The sequence below is a fragment of the Peromyscus leucopus genome, chromosome 2, assembly GCF_004664715.2.
Source record: "Peromyscus leucopus breed LL Stock chromosome 2, UCI_PerLeu_2.1, whole genome shotgun sequence".
Lineage (NCBI taxonomy): Eukaryota > Metazoa > Chordata > Mammalia > Rodentia > Cricetidae > Peromyscus > Peromyscus leucopus.
The window spans coordinates 45,521,941-45,540,854 of record NC_051064.1 but is presented as its reverse complement, the minus strand read 5'-3'; the positions used below and the strand labels follow the sequence as shown (position 1 = coordinate 45,540,854).

Genomic DNA, 18,914 nt, shown 5'->3' with positions numbered 1-18,914 from the left:
AATGTTTTACTGTAATGTAACCTTTCCAGCTGACCTAGAAACAATCCAGTTTTATCTTTTTCATCATTGAGATTGTATGGTCAAGTAAAATCCCTAAAATATGCATTAGTAAAAATTAGGAAACACACAGAAGACTGACAGATAAAGTTCTAAGTAATGACACATTAAAGTCTTAATTCACATTCCTACCAATACTTTAAAGGGAAAATAATGCTGATTTCGTATCACCAATTCACAACTCTGATGATAAATCTACATTTCAAAAAATTTATCTTAGGCTTTAAAAGCAAAGATCTATCTCTTATTTGTTCTTTATAAACCAGGTCTATTTAAATACACACAGGACACTCAATAAATGTTCAAGCAAGGCTATGTACAAGGAAGTTCATCACACTATTTTGTACTGATGAAAACTATATTCATCACTGAACAAATAGACAAAATAAATTAAGCATATCCTCAGAAAAGCATAGTATTCCACTATTTTAAAACATAAAAACATACATTAATATGGAAACTCCATCCCTGATCTCCTCTCTTGTAAAACTCTACCCACGTCCTCTTTAACCCAAACGTTTTTAGATTCTTCCCAACTTTTAAAATGAACTGAGCCGGGCGGTGGTGGCACACGCCTTTAATCCCAGCACTGGGGGAGAGGCAGGCGAATCTCTGTGAGTTCGAGGCCACCCTGGTCTCCAAAGCAAGTTCCAGGAAAGGTGCAAAGCTACACAGAGAAAGCCTATCTTGAAAAAACCAGAGAGAGAGAGAGAGAGAGAGAGAGAGAGAGAGAGAGAGAGAGAGAAAATGAATTGAAACTTCAAGTATATTTTGTCCATTTTTTATTTCTTCCTCCTCATCTCCTTTACGTAGTTCCAGTCATGAACCAAACTAGCAATATATCTGCACCAAACAAAATCACAAGGACTAACTAACTAAGAGCTGGAGAGAGTGGCATTCCATTATTCCCCGCCCAGGAGCTAGAATTTCTAAGATGGAAATCAAGACTGGTATTAAGTGGTCAAAAGACAACATCTTAAAATTACTTCTCCCAGGGCTGGAGAGATGAAGAAATAGTTAAAAATACAAGCTACTCTTCCAGTGGTCCTGAATTCAATTCCCAGCAACCACATGGTGGCTCACAACCATCTATCGTGAGATCTGGCGCCCTCTTCTGGTGTGCAGGTGTACATGCAGAAAGAATACTATATACATAATAAATAAATCTTTGTTTTGTTTTGTTTTGTTTTGTTTTGTTTTTTTGAGACAGGGTTTCTCTGTGTAGCTTTGCGCCTTTCCTGGGACTCACTTGGTGGCCCAGGCTGGCCTCGAACTCACAGAGATCCGCCTGCCTCTGCCTCCCGAGTGCTGGGAATAAAGGCGTGCGCCACCACCGCCCGGCTAAATAAATCTTTTTTAAAAAATTACTTTTTCAAGAGCTTTCAAGACACTCTTTCAGATAAATTCGTCAAAATGATTTGCACCAACAAGAATGCTACTAAGTATACTTGTCCCCGTACTCCATACTAGCTTTGTGGGTTTGTCTTTTTCGCTAACTCTCTTCAGCTGAGTGGAAACTAAATGTGCCTATGATATAACACCACTGTTATGTCCCCAACATATCCTCAATACCAAGGGTTGCATAATACTAGCTATTTATATAGAATAACCTCCTACCAAGAGGCAAGACACCTACATCTCATCCTTTGCAGAGACAAGTGCATAAGGCTAAGCTGAGTTAACCTTCCCTATGGATCTTTTCCCTCACAAGACTCCATTACCTAACCACTGCTATCTTTCTACTCACTTATAATCCCAGTAAACTTGCATGCATCTTAAAAGAAAACGCAGAGCTTAGAGTCATTTTACAAAAGACAACTTAGAAACTTTCCTGACATAAATTTAAAAAAAAAAAAAAAAAGCTAGTCAGGCCTGGCCATTACTCACCAACACTCGTCTCACATTTTGCTCTAAAAGCGATACAAAAACTACTGATTTGCCAGCTTCTAGCTTCTAGCTTCCTTTCTTCCCCATGGGGTATATGCACACTGGGCCTCTGTTTCTCTCACTAGCTCACTGTTCAGTAAACTCCATCCCTGATCACCTCTTTTGTTATTAAAAAAAAAAAAAAACCCTATATCCACAGCCTCTGTAACCTAAACTTTTTTAGATTCTTCCTAACTTTTAAAAGAAACTGAACCTTTAAGCACTTTTTTGTTTGTGTTTGTTCTTGTTTTTCAAGACAGGGTGTCTCTGTGTTAACAGCCTTGGCTGTCCTGGAACTCACAATGCAGACCAGACTGGCCTCAAAACTCAAAGAGATCTGCCTACCTCTGCCTCCCAAATGCTGGGATTAAAGACATGCGCCACCACCACCCCACACATTTTCTATTTTTTTTATTCCTTCCTACTCATCTCCTTTACTTAGTTCCAGTCATGAACCAAAGCCAGCAATATCTGCATCAAATAAAACTACAAGTACTAAATTTTATCCCCTGTAGATAACAGAGTCGCTAACCTCCATGGGAAATGCCTCTTCATCTCATAAAATCCTATTTTTAAAGTATCCAATATAATTTTGCATAAACTTCTAATGCTGCTTATGTTGTTTAATTAACAGTGCAATTATAGTAAGTTTCACTATCTTTGTGGCAGATATACAAAGTAGGTAATTTAGCTACCTTAGGAATTAAGTAAAATTCATTCGCTAATTTGGGAATCTAATCACTACTTAAGCTAAAATTCTATAAAATACAATTTAAAGTTAAGGAAACACAGGAAAAAAAAAACCAATGTAATTCAATATCTTATTTCAGATATTTCCACAAAAAAAAAAAAAACAAGTTAATAAAAGAACATAATCCAACAGATGAGTTTGAATTCAAATCTATGACTACTGTGTTTGCCTGCACATATAACCTTCCAGCACCTTAAAGTAATAACTACTGGAAGAGAAATCCATCATTTCAATTCCTAAAAATTCACATTAAAGTCTTCATTGTCACAAGACAAAAACATACACAATACACAAACTATATAAGTTTTCACTGAACAATATTAAAATACTCCAATTCTACAGGTATTTTAATTTGGATATATTGAGTCTACACACACAGCAAAATACTTTACAAGGATTAGCTTTCCTTCAATCCTTAAATCACATTTTTAGTCATGAGACAGATGTGATCTTAAATTCACTACAAGCCGTCAGCTTCATTCTATTATAGGATGACTTGCATGCATGTAGTGATTAAACAGACATGTACTATTTAAATATAATTGCAAAGCCCATTACCTCCTCACTAATTGAAATATCAATTCCTTCTAACCAATCTCTTATCTTACAATGAATTGTACATTAAATGGAAGGCTAGCAGCAGTTACACAACTTGCCAATATTTCAATCATTTTTACTTCATATGCTGTTTATATTACAAGTGTCCTACTATATCTTGGTAAACTTTGTCTATGGAAAATTCATTAGACAAAAAAGTAACTTTTGTTTCAATTTTAGTTAATTTACAACTAAATAATGAAGAACTTGGGATGCCTAGAATAAACAGCTAAAACTCCAAGCATTCTCAAATGTCATGAGTGTTCTATCAATAGAAATTGATCATTTTCAAAATTATAGATCCTTCTATTTCAAAAAAGTTCCTTCAACCAGAAAAAATTTTAGACTTCTACAAAGCATAAAAATAAACGCACACACACAAAACAAAACAAACAAAAACACCACACACCATTAGCAGAGAGCTTGCCTGAGGACAGGACCCACATCAGATTCTAGACTCTTCCGTCCTACCTCATGAACAAATGACAGGAAATACCAAGAATGAAATGTACAATAAGAGAGAGATAAAGTCTGCTGCTCTAAACTACTCAATTTTAAAACCATCTGAAGACTAAAATGACTCATCAGTTAAAAGACCTTTTGTTCTTGCACAGGCTCTGGATTCAGGTCCCAGAACCCACATAAAGCAACTCAACAATAGCCTGCAACTCCAGCTTGAGGAATCCAACACATCTGGCCTCTGTTTGAATCTATACTTACTTGCACATACCTGTATGTAGAAGGCATGTAGGTCCTTGTGCTCACAGATAAGCACTAAGGAAACCAGGAGTGTTAAACACACAGGGCTGAGAGATATATATAACCTGTTTCCCACCCAGAAAGCTGGGAGTGGAAGCGGTTAATAGCCTGATGACCACTGTGCCATCCATATGGCCAGGCTACACTGGCTCCTAGACCTTATCTTGAGGTTTATCTCACTCAGTCTAAGGTGCTGTCTGTCCTCCCCCAAACCCTTATCTTGAGCTTGTTTACCTCGAGCCTGTTTCCACAGTTATCTATAGGAACTATCTTTATGGAAGATATCCTTGTACTTTACAAGAGTTTCTCTATGTAGTCATGCCTTCGGCTTTGTTGTGCAAATGGGATTGAGTTAATAATCACCAGGAAACTTTTTTCCAATTTGTGCCATGCTTAAATATGCCTAAAATACTACCTGGTGTCAGACAGACCCTTGAAGTTTAAACCAACACCAGCTACTAAACTGGCTTTCCTTCTTGCCTCCCCTGGATCAACACTCTGCTGAAGGAAGTGTTTGCAGAGCATGCGCGCGCGCATACACACACACACACACACACACACACACACACACACACACACAACACAAAAATAAAATAGCCAGCCAGGCGTTGGTGGCGCCTTTAATCCCAGGACTCAGGAGGCAGAACCAGGCAGATCTCTGTGAGTTCAAGGCCAGCCTGGTCTACAGAGTGAATTCCAGGAAAGGAGCAAAGCTACACAGAGAAACCCTGTCTCGAAAAACAAACAAACAAAATTTTAAATTAAGTTAAATAAATAAATAAATAAATAAGTAAAATAGCCAGGTGTAGTAGTACACACCTTTAATATAAGAACTTGGGGTTCAGAGGCAGGTAAGTAACTATGAGTTCAATGCCAGCCTGATCTACATAGCAAAGTATTCATAAAAGTTAAATGAGTTAGCATGTCCTTGTTTTCAGTGGCATTATTCACAACAGCCAAGACATAGAAGCAACTCCTGTATTCTCTGAGTGATAAATAACCAAAATGTGGTACATATATGAAATATTTTTCAGTCTCCAAAAGGAAGAAAATGTTCACATATGATAAGGTTTATCCCTGAGAGCAATATGATAAGCCAGTCACAAAGAGACAAACACTATATGGATTCATAGAAGGTACCATGAGTAGTTAAAATCATACACACAGAATGGGGTTGCCAGAGGTGACAGGGAGAGAAGAATGAGGAATTGCTGTTTCATGGGTATAGACTTTCAGTTTCATAAGATGAAAGAATTCCAAATGGAGATGATGGTGATGACGACTGTCTTACTTCATACCACTGAACTGCATACCCACTAGTGGCAAAATAAGCGGAGCATGGTGACACACTTCTGTGATTCTGGAGCTAAGGCAGGAGGATCATAAGCCCAGGCCAGCAGAACAAATAAAAGGGCCCTGTCTCAAAAGAGAGATAAAAGGGAGAGGATAGTTACAATGGTAAATGTTGTTACTTGTATTTTCCACAATTTTAGAAGTTAAAAAATAAGTAAATGTATTAACATATAACAGAACAGCTAGACTAGTGAAAGGAAATACCCACTATTACAGCATATGCCAAAGACACAGTAAACACTAGTGCCAGGTATGGAAAGGAAGTTCCCCCACAAGCACAACTTTAAGCCCTGGTCCCCACAGTGGCAGTCCTGGGGGTTATGAAGCTACAAGAACTAAAACCCAGTGGGGGCCTTAGGTGAGAAAGAGATACCCTATCTCAAGGTCTCCACCTCCTTCTGGCTCATGATGTCAGGAGTTATTCAATGGGCTTCAGGTAGAACCAAAATTAATTTCATAAAATCAGGTCATTATTATGCTCTTCGCCTTACACATACACAGAGAATGAGAGAGTGAGAGAGAGAGACAGAGAGACAGAGAGAGCAAGCGCTGGAATTACCATAACAAGAAGCTTCTACATAAAAATACCTTTTAATGTAGATATTTTAATCTCTCCTAAGTCAACACCTAAATCCAAAAATGCAAGGACTCAAACAATAATTTGGTAGGATGTCTGCAATCCAAGTACCTGGAGGTAGGAGGAGGATACCTGGAAGTTCAAGGACATCTTTGACTACACAAATTCAAGATAGCCTGGGATGCATGACATCCTGCTTCCCTGCCTCCAAAAATTAACAAAAACAAGCCAAGTGGCAAGGCACCTTTCAATAAGCCTGACAACTTGACTGTGATTCCTGGGACTACTACATGGTAGAAAGAGAATTGACTCCTCAAGGTGTCCTCTTGACTTCCACATGTGTATGTGCACTGGAGAACATACACATGAACACTCATACACATACAAACCCCCAAAATAAATTAAAATGTAATTAAATTCATTTTTTAAAGGCAAGAAAAATTAAGGTCTCCAGGAATTGATTAATAAAGGACCTTGAACAAGCCACTTTGTTTCTCCATCTTTGTTCTCTTCACCTGTAGCTTGGGAAAATGAAGTCCATTATTCCTACTTAAAGTGTGGTCCCAGATGTATACCGGCCTTACCCAGAAACCTGTTGGTACCAAAGAATCTAGGCTTGGGCCCCAGCCCTGATTTAAAGAATAAAATTTGCAACTTAACAAGAAACTCAGCTAAATTAAAAACCCACTCGCTATCTGTAACATTCAAAAAAAAGGAAAGCTGTAACAGATAACAAAATAAGGAAAAAAGGGAAGTACCACTGAAGAATCAGCCCAAAAGTTACATTCAATAAATCTTTCCTCTCTTCTTGGCCATATAAAAGTTCTTATTTTGATCCTGAGGATAAAAGAATAGACAGGAGTAAATAGTAATAACAAAGAATAACCATGATCACAAGTTAGTTCCACCTTCTATTTTTTGCATCTCATACATGATATATAACATTTGAAACTGATTATTGGATAGACTAATTAACTATTACTATAATCTTCCATCAAACTTTCAAGTACCAAAACAGATTCCCTTACTAGGTAACTGATAATCAGAAATTAGAGACTTAGGAGAGTAAGTGTAAGACAAATGACCATCCAATTCCCCCTGGCCTGCTGGAAGGGGCCTTGGCAAGGGGACACAGAGTGTAGCTCTCTGGGACATCACCATCTTTTCTCTTTCAGTCACCAAAGGTAATAAAGCACTGACATGGCAGTTATCCCTCAAAGAGTGCACACTCTGCCTTCCAGATCACCAAGGAAATGTCCTCCCAGAGCTAGAAGGATGGCTCCTGCTCCAAGAGATCTGATGCCCTCTTCTGACCTTCACAGGCACTTACACACAAGTGTACACATACACGTGGGGGGGGGATTAAAAGTACAAAAGTACTCTTTTTAAAGAGAAAGTTATTTTGTGGCCTCAAAGGTCCACACCCCATGAAGACTTAAATAAATAATCTTCTATCTATAATTTGCTGGAGCAGACAGAGTAGTCAAATCCAGCAGACTTGTAGTTTGACAACCACTATACTCTGTCATGCTTCCAAAGAATGAAGGGATGATGTTGTCACTTCTGCAACCATTTCCTCCCTATAGACTAAGCATCTGAGTGTCTACAGACCAGAACTCACAGAGATGGACTTCGGCAAACCAATCCCAGCTTCCTTCCTCCTGTGCTGCCATTAGCATCTTTCACTGACCCTCTTCCTGAGAGTCCTGAATTATGAGAGTGTGCCAGGCCCTTCAAGACAATTACACTTTATTTCGTTCTCCTGTGTCTTCTCTTTTTAAAACATCAATTTGATTTTGATCCATTCCAGGGCATAAACCATTTCTATTTTTTTTTTTTTTATTTTAAATATGTACAAACTCAGGAGGTGGTGGCACATGCCTTTAATCCCAGCACTTGGGAGGCAGAGGCAGGCGGATCTCTGTGAGTTCCAGGCCAGCCTGGTCCACAAAGTGAGTTCCACGACAGGCTCCAAAGCTACACAGAGAAACTCTGTCTCAGAGAAAAGACAGATAGATAGATAGATAGATAGATAGATAGATAGATAGATAGATAGATAGATAGATAGATAGGGATAGATAGAAACAAACTCACTGTCCTCCCAAAACAATACTACTGTATATTTAAATATTTGATCAGCCATCACAATATTGTACTAAGTGGCTCTGAATGGGCTGTCCAAACAGCCTTCTAAAACTTGTCAAATACTGAACGTTTTCTTTAAATTAAGCAATATCTCTATATTCTCTTATAATTTTTACTCAATATTTCCAGAAAATATTTTATTGAAAAGAGCTAATCTATAACAAACTTAAGATACTACCTTTAACATACTATACTATGAGTGTCTTACAACAAATATCCTCCATTATTTGTTAACAACTCAGAAGCAAAGTTTTTTAGTATCTCCAAATGGGCAGCAAGCTGCTCTCTTGCACTATTTTGATCTTTTCTATTACTTGCTTTAAATAAATTGCCCTACTATCACAAAAGAAATAAAAATTAGAAATGAGACGGGTGTTGGCAGTGCACGCCTTTAATCCCAGTACTCAGGAGGCAGAGGCAGACAAAGCTCTGAGTTCAAGGACAGCCTGGTCTACAGAGTGAGTTCCAGGACAGCCAGAATTACACAGAGAAACCCAGTCTCAAAAAACCAAAAATTAGAAATGAGCTAATAATGAAACTATGGTATGTTTAAGAAAGATTATTAAAAATGTAGAAGTGTTATATGTGGTGGCACACACCTGTAATCCCAGCACTTGGGAGAAGGATGCAAACAGCACAAGGCCAACTTGAACTACTGAGACCCTATCTCAAAATTTTTAAAACTTAAAAAAGTGAGAAATACTTGGGTTTAGTTTATGCACACATAAATAAGAGAATAAATAGCATAATGTTGACATTCACTCTATTTTTCATTTAGTTATTTCATGTGTATGAGTGTTTTGTCTGCATGTATGTTGGTATACCACATGCCTGCCAGTACCCTCAAAGGCCAGAAGACAGTCACAAGATTCTCTTGGACTAGAGTTACAGACCTTATGAACAGACCTTATGAACCATTGTATGGGTGCTGGGACTCAAACCTTCCAGGAATACACTTAGGAAGATCTGTTTCCTCAGGCTAACAAACTATTCCTAAGAACTTTAATACAACTCAAAAAATATCAGATCCACTCTCACTGGGTAACTCCACCAGGTCTGAAACTTGCTTTGTAGCTCAAGCTGACCTGGACTTTATTTCTGCCTGCCTCACACTAACAAGTGTGCAGCACCGGTACGTACCTGTCCATACCCGGCCATGTGGGAATTTTTTTTTTTTTTACAGAGGTGACTGCAATGCACAAAAGAATATGTCAGTATTGTCAAATGAGCTAGGCTTTCCATGTGTACAGAACCCACCTGATCATCACTAAATTCTTAATGACAAGATAAATAGTATTCTGATATGTGTAATATATTAACTACCATTATGATTCTACTGCTTTACAAAGAACAAATCAAAGCTGGTCCTCTACGGCCATCTTGTTGAGTTCATAAAATACCAACCCTAAACCAGGAAGTTTTCAGCCATGAAACTCTTTAATAAATCATTAAATAAAATGTTTAAGAATACCAGCACATGGGAGGCAAAGGCAAACAGATCTATGTGTGCAGAAACACTCTGTAACAAATATACTGGAGTTCTCATGTTGCCCAGATTTGCCTTGAATCTGATATATGGCCAAGATTTTAGCTTGAGCCCTGATCCTCCCCTTGTCACTGCCTCCCAAGTGCAAGGGTCAGGGGCATGCACTACCACTGAAGTTTTTGTTTCTAAGTTTTTAACTCTGGAAAAGAGTGTGCCTGGTTGAAGTTTCTGTTTTTAAGTTCATAAGTGAAGCTCAAAGATTCCCTTCTGTATCTGTTGACACTGACATGACTTCAGGTTAGAATCATCTTCATACTAAAGCTCTAGGTTGCAGCTGGACTGCACAGATCCTGAGTATCCTCATCATGTGTTGGTCACATTCCACCCAAGCAGTCAGTACAGGACAGCCCGTACAAGGAGCTCCTTCCATAGTCTAACAGTGCTCACCTCCTACCATCTTTGATGGGAGTACCAGAGTATCATCTATGAACATGCTTTTTTTGTAGTTGTTGTGTTTTAATAAAAAAAAAAAAAAAAAAAAAAAACTTTGCTATCATTTGATGGTGTCTTAAGAGCCAGTGGATTCATTTTGAATCCTTATTGCACCGTGTGAAATCACTCTACTTAGAAAATTTGTGTCCGTTTTCAAATTTAAAATGCTTGGAATTTTTTGCTTTTAGGTCTGCTATTGTTGGGGGAGCAGGAGGGGAAGATTAATATAGAATCTTGCTATTTTGCCTAGACTTTGCCTAGACTTGTTTTCAGTTCCTAAGTCCAAGAAATCCTACTGCTTCAGCTGCCTGAGTAACTAGGACCCCAAGTATTATGCCACAGTGCCTGACTTGAAAGTTTTGCTTTTATAACAGTACTACTGTATAACTAACTAGCTTACTCAATAGCCAATAAGGAACTGAGGTCTACCATCAACCATATAAATAATGCTGGCAGAGGTTTGATACACAGAAGCTTTGGTTAACCTCAAAGTCATGAAAACACTGAGTCAGAACCACCCAACTAAACTGTTCTCAGAAACAGTGAGATAATACATTTTGATGTTTTAAACTGCTAAATGTTGGGTAACAAGTATACTATTTCAACAACAAGGGCTAACCAAGAAGCATGCACAGTGGCAGCAATAATCTCCACAGATGGAGCTGCCATTTTACACAACCCAAGAAGATCCAGATCCAACATCAACTGAAAGAATGACATGACATGTGGACTAAAAAAGAAATGTATTTTTTAAACTAAAATTCTCAAAATTTGTACTTAAGGCACACACGTAATCAAAGTGATAGAAAAAGAGGGTCCTCCAGCACAAACAGCTGGGTTCTGTTCAAGTCAGAAGCCCATAATCCAAGAGCTTCCAAGAGGCTTTCTGCCTCATGGCTTTGCAGTCTGAGTTCTGCTGGCAGAGTGGGTATTTAATCCAAGCTGATCTCGACTTTGCAGCAGTGTGGGTTCCAGTTCCTCAGTGGAAGGTCTGAGTGGTGGCTGCAGGTACTGCCACAATGAGCACACTTCTAGCAACAGCCCTCCTCCAGCAAACACACAACCCAATGTGCTAACCAGCCTGGGAGAGCAGTAACAGCTCATGATCTCATTGGAACCCTTTCTATCTTTGACTTCACTTTCAAATGCCTTTGTAAGCAATTCACAAATCAAATGCCTGTATCTCTGATATATTAAAGTGATTTTTCCTCTTGCCGTTAAAAATAGGAATGTTATCCACGCCCCACTAATCTAAAAATATTTCCAATAGGGATAAAAAAATTATTTTCACTGGGCGGTGGTGGCGCACGCCTTTAATCCCAGCACTCGGGAAGCAGAGCCAGGTGGATCTTTGTGAGTTCGAGGCCAGCCTGGTCTACAGCGCGAGATACAGGAAAGGTGCAAAGCTACACAGAGAAACCCTGTCTCGAAAACAAAAAAAAAATTATTTTCACCACTTAACTTCAACCACAAAGCTGAGCATGGCCTACAATCAAGGTACTTGGGAGGTGGAGGCAAGAGAATCAGTAGTTCAAAGCCAACTTCTGTTATGCAGCAAGCTCCAGGCTGGCCTAGGCAGTGCAGAGACCTTGACTCTCTTGATGATAATAATAATAATAATAATAATAATAATAATAATAATAATAATAGTAGTAGTAGTAGTAGTAGTAATAGTAATAGTAATAATAATAACAATAAATAAAGAAGTTCAACCACAGAATTGTTTTTAAATTTTTAAGGGGCTAGAGAGATGGCTCAGCAGTTAAAAACACTTGCTTCTCTTCCAAAGAACTTGAATTAGATCCTCAGCACTTATAACTGCCTATTACTCTACCTCCAGGGTTCTGACGTCATCTTCTGGCCTCCATGAGCACCTACCCTACACACACACACACACACACACACACACACACACACACACACACTTTTTTTAATGTTTTTAAAAACTGTTTAACAGGGCTGGAGAGATGGCTTAGCAGTTAAGAGCACCCACTGCTCTTGCAGCGGACCCAGATTCAATTCCCAGCACCCACATGAAGAATCACAACTGTCTGTAACTCCATCTCCGATGACTCTTCTGACCTCTGCTGTTTCATATACACAAGTGGTGCACATACTGAGACATTCATATATGCACACAAATTAAATTAAAAAAAAAAACTATGTTTCCCAAAGAGTATAAATGACAACAGCTGAAAATATTGTAAGTTAGGACTGGACGCAGAGAGATGGCTCAGCAAGTAAAGACACTTGCCACCAAGTTTGAAGACCTTAGTTAATCCCAGGGACACACATGATAGAAAGAACCAGTTCACCAACTGACCTCCATGTGTGTTCTGCAGCACACACCTGCCCATATGCAAACACACATACACACACACACATACAATATAGCATTAAAATTTTTTAAGCTCAATAGTAGACTGCCTGCCTGGCATACCCTAGGTTTCATCCCTAGCTCCACTCAACAATGTAATAAGAGGTAGGTGGGAGGAAGGGGACTCTAACATCTTTATCTTATAAGATGAACAGTCAAGAAGCACTGTGAAAGGTTAGTAAAAGAAGAAAAGAAGGGCTAAAAATAGAGCCATGAAGAATAATAACTATGACGGAATAATAAAAGGAAAGGTGGATACAGAGATCTTGGTGAACTGTGTTAACAGCAACTTATTCACACCTGATAAGTAGAAACATAATGTAGTTTAGAGACTTGGGACAGCCTTAGAGTAGCAAAATGTAAAAATGGCTGAAAGCAGTTGCTTTGTGGAGTAGAACTGACATAAGGAAAAAGGGACAGAAACAGACTAATACTTCTCCATTATAAGCTTCCCAGTATTATTTGACTTCTTGAGCCAAATACAGGAATCAATAAGGAAATAATTTTATGTTTACATCTAATAGAAAGACGTTTAATGAAAAGGAAATAATACTAAGGATTACAAACATGAGCCACCACATGTGTGGTTTCCTTTACTTCTGCTAACAAAAAGAAAATCACATTTATTACTTCATTTCATAGACGCTTGAGGGTAGACACAGAATAAAATTTCCATAATCTGAACATCTGTAATCCAAAATAGTCAAAATTGGAGATTTATGGAGTACTGACTGATCTGAAACCACACTATTGCAAAACTGTTTAAAGAACTGTATATAATTACCTTTAGAATCATTTCCATGAATCCCATCCCCAGAAAATCTAATTCTCACACCACTCTGGCTTCCAGCACTTCAGAAAAGGTGTTTGCTATTAGAGCAACAAAGAGTATTTCTACAAAGACACTATCACCCATTAGTGACAGGTACTGAGCAGTTCTAACTAACATTACAGAACAAGGTAGAAGAAAATCAACAAGGTACAGTACTTATCATTTCTCATTCACATGTGAGATCTGAAAATGAGGAAAAAGAGGCAGGCAGAAAGATTGAGGGGTTGTGTCTGAAGGAACACCCAGTTCTTAAAACCATTTACTCTAAGGGATTAGACAAATATCTTCATGGGAAGATGTTTTAATTTCTCTAACTAAGGTTTGATAAAGAAGAAATTATCGAAAGTAATAAACATAGCCAAAGAATTTTTGTAAAATAATGAAGACATCACTTGGCAACTGTGACAGAGATCACATGCACATGAGACCCTAGATTGAATTCCTAGCACCACCAAAAGAAAGAAAAAATAGTTTACATGATTGCATACTAGTAAAGATTCTGTCTGCATTCCAAACCCACTCTTGCTACTTACTATACTTCTGTGACCTCAGAAACGTTGCCTCCCTTTATGTGTTTCACTCTAACTTATAGACTAGAATGATAACAGTAACTGTACTACAGCAGTAAGAATTAAAGGAGATGTTCTACATAGAGTGCTTAGAAAATGCCTAATACCAAGTAGTCAATAAGTGTTACCCGTGATAGCCTTTCCTACAACTAAAATATACAATGAATACTGTGCAGCGATGCTACTATTTAAAAAGTACTAATTAAAACAATAATAAATCTTACTATTCTTTTAGTTTTGTGGGTATTTATATCAGTGAAATTTGGCTTTCTTTTCTAGGAAAAGTTCATTTTCCAATTGTCAACTTGGCTACCTCCTCAAACTGTCAGTGATGAAATAAAATAGGCACTCCTGGACAACCTCAGAAATGTAACAAACTTCAGCAAGACACCTATGACCACACTCACTATCTAGGTAATACTACTTTTCTCATAATCTATACAAAGACAGGTATACAGAAAGCTGTATGGTTACTTATAACAAACAAAAAACTGGTAACACTCTCAATGCCTCAAGAATAAATAAACTTCTCAGCAGCAATCCAATTTTTTTGTTTGTGTTTTTCAAGACGCATCATATAGTTTAGTTCTAACAATTTTCAAAGAGCAGTAAATTTCACACATTCACATAACAATCACAAAGAGCATATGGCATGAGGGAAGATAATTCACTGTCTTCACCCTATCTTATCTGTTTCTCAGATATATGGGTCCATCTGCCTAGTCTATTTTGAAAATAAATCTTAGAAATACTTACCAAAAACAGGATTTTTTTTTTTTTTTTTTGCCAAGCAGTGGTGGCCCACAACTTTAATCTCAGCATTCATAAGGCAGAGGCAGGAGGATCTCTGTGAGTTCGAGGCCAGCCTGGTCTATAGAGTGAGTTCCAAGACAACAGCCAGGGCTGTTACACAAAGAAATCCTGTCTCAAAAACACCAAAAAATATAAAATAAAAAACAAGATTTTGTTAAGTGTCTCCAAGCTTCAAATTTGTTATCCCTAGAATACAGGCATCTAAAAATTCTCAACTAGGATGCTAGCTGTGTGTGTAGCACAAGTTTTATTTGTATCTGTTTAGTTCTAAATTGAACAGATTGTGGAATAATAAATCTGATTTACATTTGTTACAAATGCCATTTCAAAGAGGTTTTTCTATTCAGAACTGAGAAATAGAATTAAAGACTGAATGCTTGCTTACTAAGTTCAAAACCTGTTCTAGTTTTTACCCCAAAGGTCATACAGTTTTATCTTATTTGAGTCCCACGTTTGTTTGAGAGCAATATCACTGATGAAAATGCAGTTATTGAGAGGTATCTAGAAAAATTACAAGAATTAGTTAGATGTTCATTACCAATGATTTATGATTTACTGCACTGTGTATTGCTAAGGTTCTAAGCTTGTGTTCATCATCCTGAGCTGACACAGCTTATGACTGACTAAATCTAAATTACTCTAGATTGCTGACTTAACTATCAAACCCAGTAAAAGTCAGAATCAACCATGAAACTAGAGTGCTTCTCAAAAATGTGCATTGTCAAAGCCAACCCAGCCCTATTTGATTTAAATCTTCTGCATTTTTTTTCTTTCAGTATAAACCTCCTACAATGATTCATAATTGTTATCTGGGTATTGTCCTAAAAGGTATCATGATAAACTGGGAAGAAAAAAAAAAAAAAAAAAAAAACACCACTCAGAATGTAATGCCAGAAAGAAACAAGGGCTAAGCAGAAATGTGTATTTGAGCTGATATCTTGCCTCAAGTAGAACTCAAAAAGAGGAAGGTGAACAAATATAAAAGCATATATATATATATATATATAATGGCTAATCTTGGTCATTCTATTTCTACATAGTAAAAAAGACAGTTTGTAAATGACTGAATATTATCCCAGAGACATCTGAAGCCTCTTTATTACTGTTCACTAAATGGGAAACAATTCTAGAGTCTCATTACCTTATCCACACCATTCCTGTCTGAACATTTAGCTCCAGTCACCAGAATAAACATCACCTATAAGAATTATTGACAAAATACCTACTCAAGGTACTCAAGTAAACTACCTGGGGTTATTGCACTGTTCTGTACAAAAACAATTATAGCAGCAAATACAGAATCTGTGGCAACATATTACAATTAGTTAATTCATATAACAGCTATTTTTAAAACAAGATAGTCACGGGTCACTAAATACTTACATCAGCACATGTAACATAAACGAGACACTGAAGACCACATTATAACCAAGAAATAGAACATAATTTTTATGAGGAAAATCGGGCCTATTTGCCTTTGAAATACACATTTAGTAAGTTACATTTTAAAAAATTATCTGGGGCTGGAGAGATGGTTCAACAATTAAGAGAACCTACTGCTCTTGAAAAGGACCTGGGTTCAGTTCCCAGCACCCACATGGTAGCTCATAATACCTGCTCTAGAAGAGTTGACACTGTCTTCCTGCCTCTGTAGTCTCCTGAGGTGCACAATCATGCAAGCACACATATCCCAGTTAGTCTAAGAAGAGGGAACCATAATTGAGAAAATGCCTTCACTAGATCAGCATGTGCACAAGCCTGTGGGGCATTTTCTTAGTTAATAATTGATGCTGAAGGGTCCAGCTCACTGTGGGCAGTGCTATCCCAGGGCAGGTGGTCCTAGATGATATAAGAAAGTAGGCTGAGCAAACCATGAGGAGGAGCAAGCCAATAAGCAGCAATCCTCAATGGATTCTGCTTCAGTTCTTGCCTCTAGGTTCCTGCCCTACATGAGCTCCTGTCCTGATACCCCTTCACGCTGGTCTACAAAAAAAGACTCCTTCCTCCCTAAGCTGCTTTGGTCATGGATGTTTTATCACATCCAACCTAACCAAGACAACACCATATACACATAAAAACCAAGAATTTTTTAATTTAAAAAAATATCTTATCAAGGTGTGGTGGGTCACATTTCTAATCCCAGAAATGGGAAGACAGAGGTAGGAAAGAGAATGGCCACAAGTTCAAGGCTAGCCTAGTCTACATAGTAAGTTCCAGATCAGCCAAGGCTACAAAGATCCTATCTTTAAAAAGAAAAAAAAAAAAGTCTTTTAAGAAGAATATATTCAGTCATGGATTGGCAAACTATGACCCAAAAGAAAAAGCTGTCCTACTGCTTTGTAAACAAAGTTAGCTTGTTGATTTGTTTGTGGCAGGGTCTCTTGTACCTCACACTGACCTTGAACTTGTTATATACTTGAGAATGACCTTGAACTTCTGATCCTTTAGCCACCATCTCCCAAATGCTGGAATTACAGGCTTGAATCACTACTGCCCAGTTTTACTCAGTGCCAGAGACTAAAATCAGGGCCTATCCCATGCTAGGCAGGCACTGTACCAACTGAACTACATCCCTAACCCCAAATTAAGTTTTACTGAAATATGTATATATAAGGACTGTGGAATAAGGGAAGATACAACCAGCAACTAAATTATGAAATAAGGTTAATAAAAAGAGACCCCAAATGTGGGCATGGCAGCACATGCCTATAATCCCAATACCCGGGAGACAGACGTAAGAGGATTGCATGTTCTTTCTATACATTCAGTATAAGGCAGGTATGATGGCTCATACCTGTAATCCCAGCACTTGGGAGGGTGAGGAAGAAGATTGCTGCAGGTTCATCAGATGTTTAAGGCTACACCAGGCTACAAAGTAAAATTCTGTCTCAAAAAATTAAAACAAATAAAAAACTTTTTTATAAGAACTAGAATTCTGAAGCCAAAATTCAGAAGAGTGAACTAAAACTTTATACAGCTTAGAATAGCAATGAGATGAGGATACATAATTTCTGAAACATATATTTCGCTGTTCAAATCAGAAACTCACACCCTGAGGAGTATACACTTTCCCTAACAATGTAATATTCTTTAAGCATGAGAGTTATTTGTGTAATTGTTTTGAGTAGTCAAACTTACCGAGTACCATCTGCTTTCCAGCTTACTTTATATGGCTTCTGTTCTAAAAGTCTAATATTTTGCTTGTCCATGGAAACAGGCTGTGCTCCAGGAAACCCAGACCTTAAAGAAAAAACATCCTGTCATGGCTACAACCCATATAATGCTATCTTTGTGTTAAATCAATGGCTCATATATTGATCATAATGCGATTAATCATGAGATTAATTTCAAATAGATTAGCATCAGCTGTCACAAAAATTCTAACAAAGATTATCACTCTCAGCCAAGAATGATAATTTAATTAATTTAATTAATTACTTTAATCTCAGCACTCAGAAGTCAGAGGCACATGGATCTCTGTGAGTTTGAAGCCAACCTGGTCTACATAGTTAGTTCCAGGACAGCTACAAAGTGAGACCATCTCAAAAAAGCAAAATAACAAAACAAAAATCACTCTCTTAACATTTTATAATACAAGTTTACAGGGTACTAAATTGCCACTGCTATAATACTGGGCTAATTTTAAAATGTTATTATGCAGGACTAGAGAGAAAGCTCAGTGACTAAAATGCTTCCTATGTAAGTATGAGGGTCTGTGTTGGGGTTCCCAGCACCCATGTAAAAAGCCAAACCTGGCAACAGGTGCTCTAATCCCAGCACTAGGGGTAGGGGAGTGGGGGGGTGGAAACAGGAGGATCCTAGGAGCTAGTTTTGTTAAGGTAATTAAGCTAATATTCAAGCTTTTCTCTGAAGTATAAGACTTTAAAACATATCTGCTTTACTATTTAAATCATGCATAATAAATTATGGGGGGAAGCGTCACAATTAGCCCACATATGCACAATGGAGGCAGAGGTTGACACTGGGAGTATTCCTCTATTATTCTCCACTGGTAAGACCAGTCCAACATTAACCAGCACCAGCAGAAACAGAGATCAAAGAAAACAACTCTGGTGACAACAGTAATATATTCTTGAGGACGATGTGAGTTATCTGATCCTGATTCAACTTGACAGTTACAGATTACTGTGAAAAACACCTGACATCCTCTTACACACTC

At 37.8% G+C, this 18,914-nt stretch overlaps 1 protein-coding gene across 6 annotated transcripts in view; it reads right to left on the bottom strand.

Moving 5' to 3' along the window:
• Rngtt (RNA guanylyltransferase and 5'-phosphatase) overlaps positions 1 to 18,914 on the bottom strand; it is a 214,854-nt gene that overhangs the window by 169,659 nt on the left and 26,281 nt on the right. For all 6 annotated transcript variants that reach the window (XM_028872763.2, XM_028872767.2, XM_037202487.1 and 3 more), the window contains exon 8: positions 17,873 to 17,974. In XM_028872763.2, the coding sequence (XP_028728596.1) occupies positions 17,873 to 17,974 (102 nt within the window). The remainder of the gene's footprint in view (positions 1 to 17,872; positions 17,975 to 18,914) is intronic.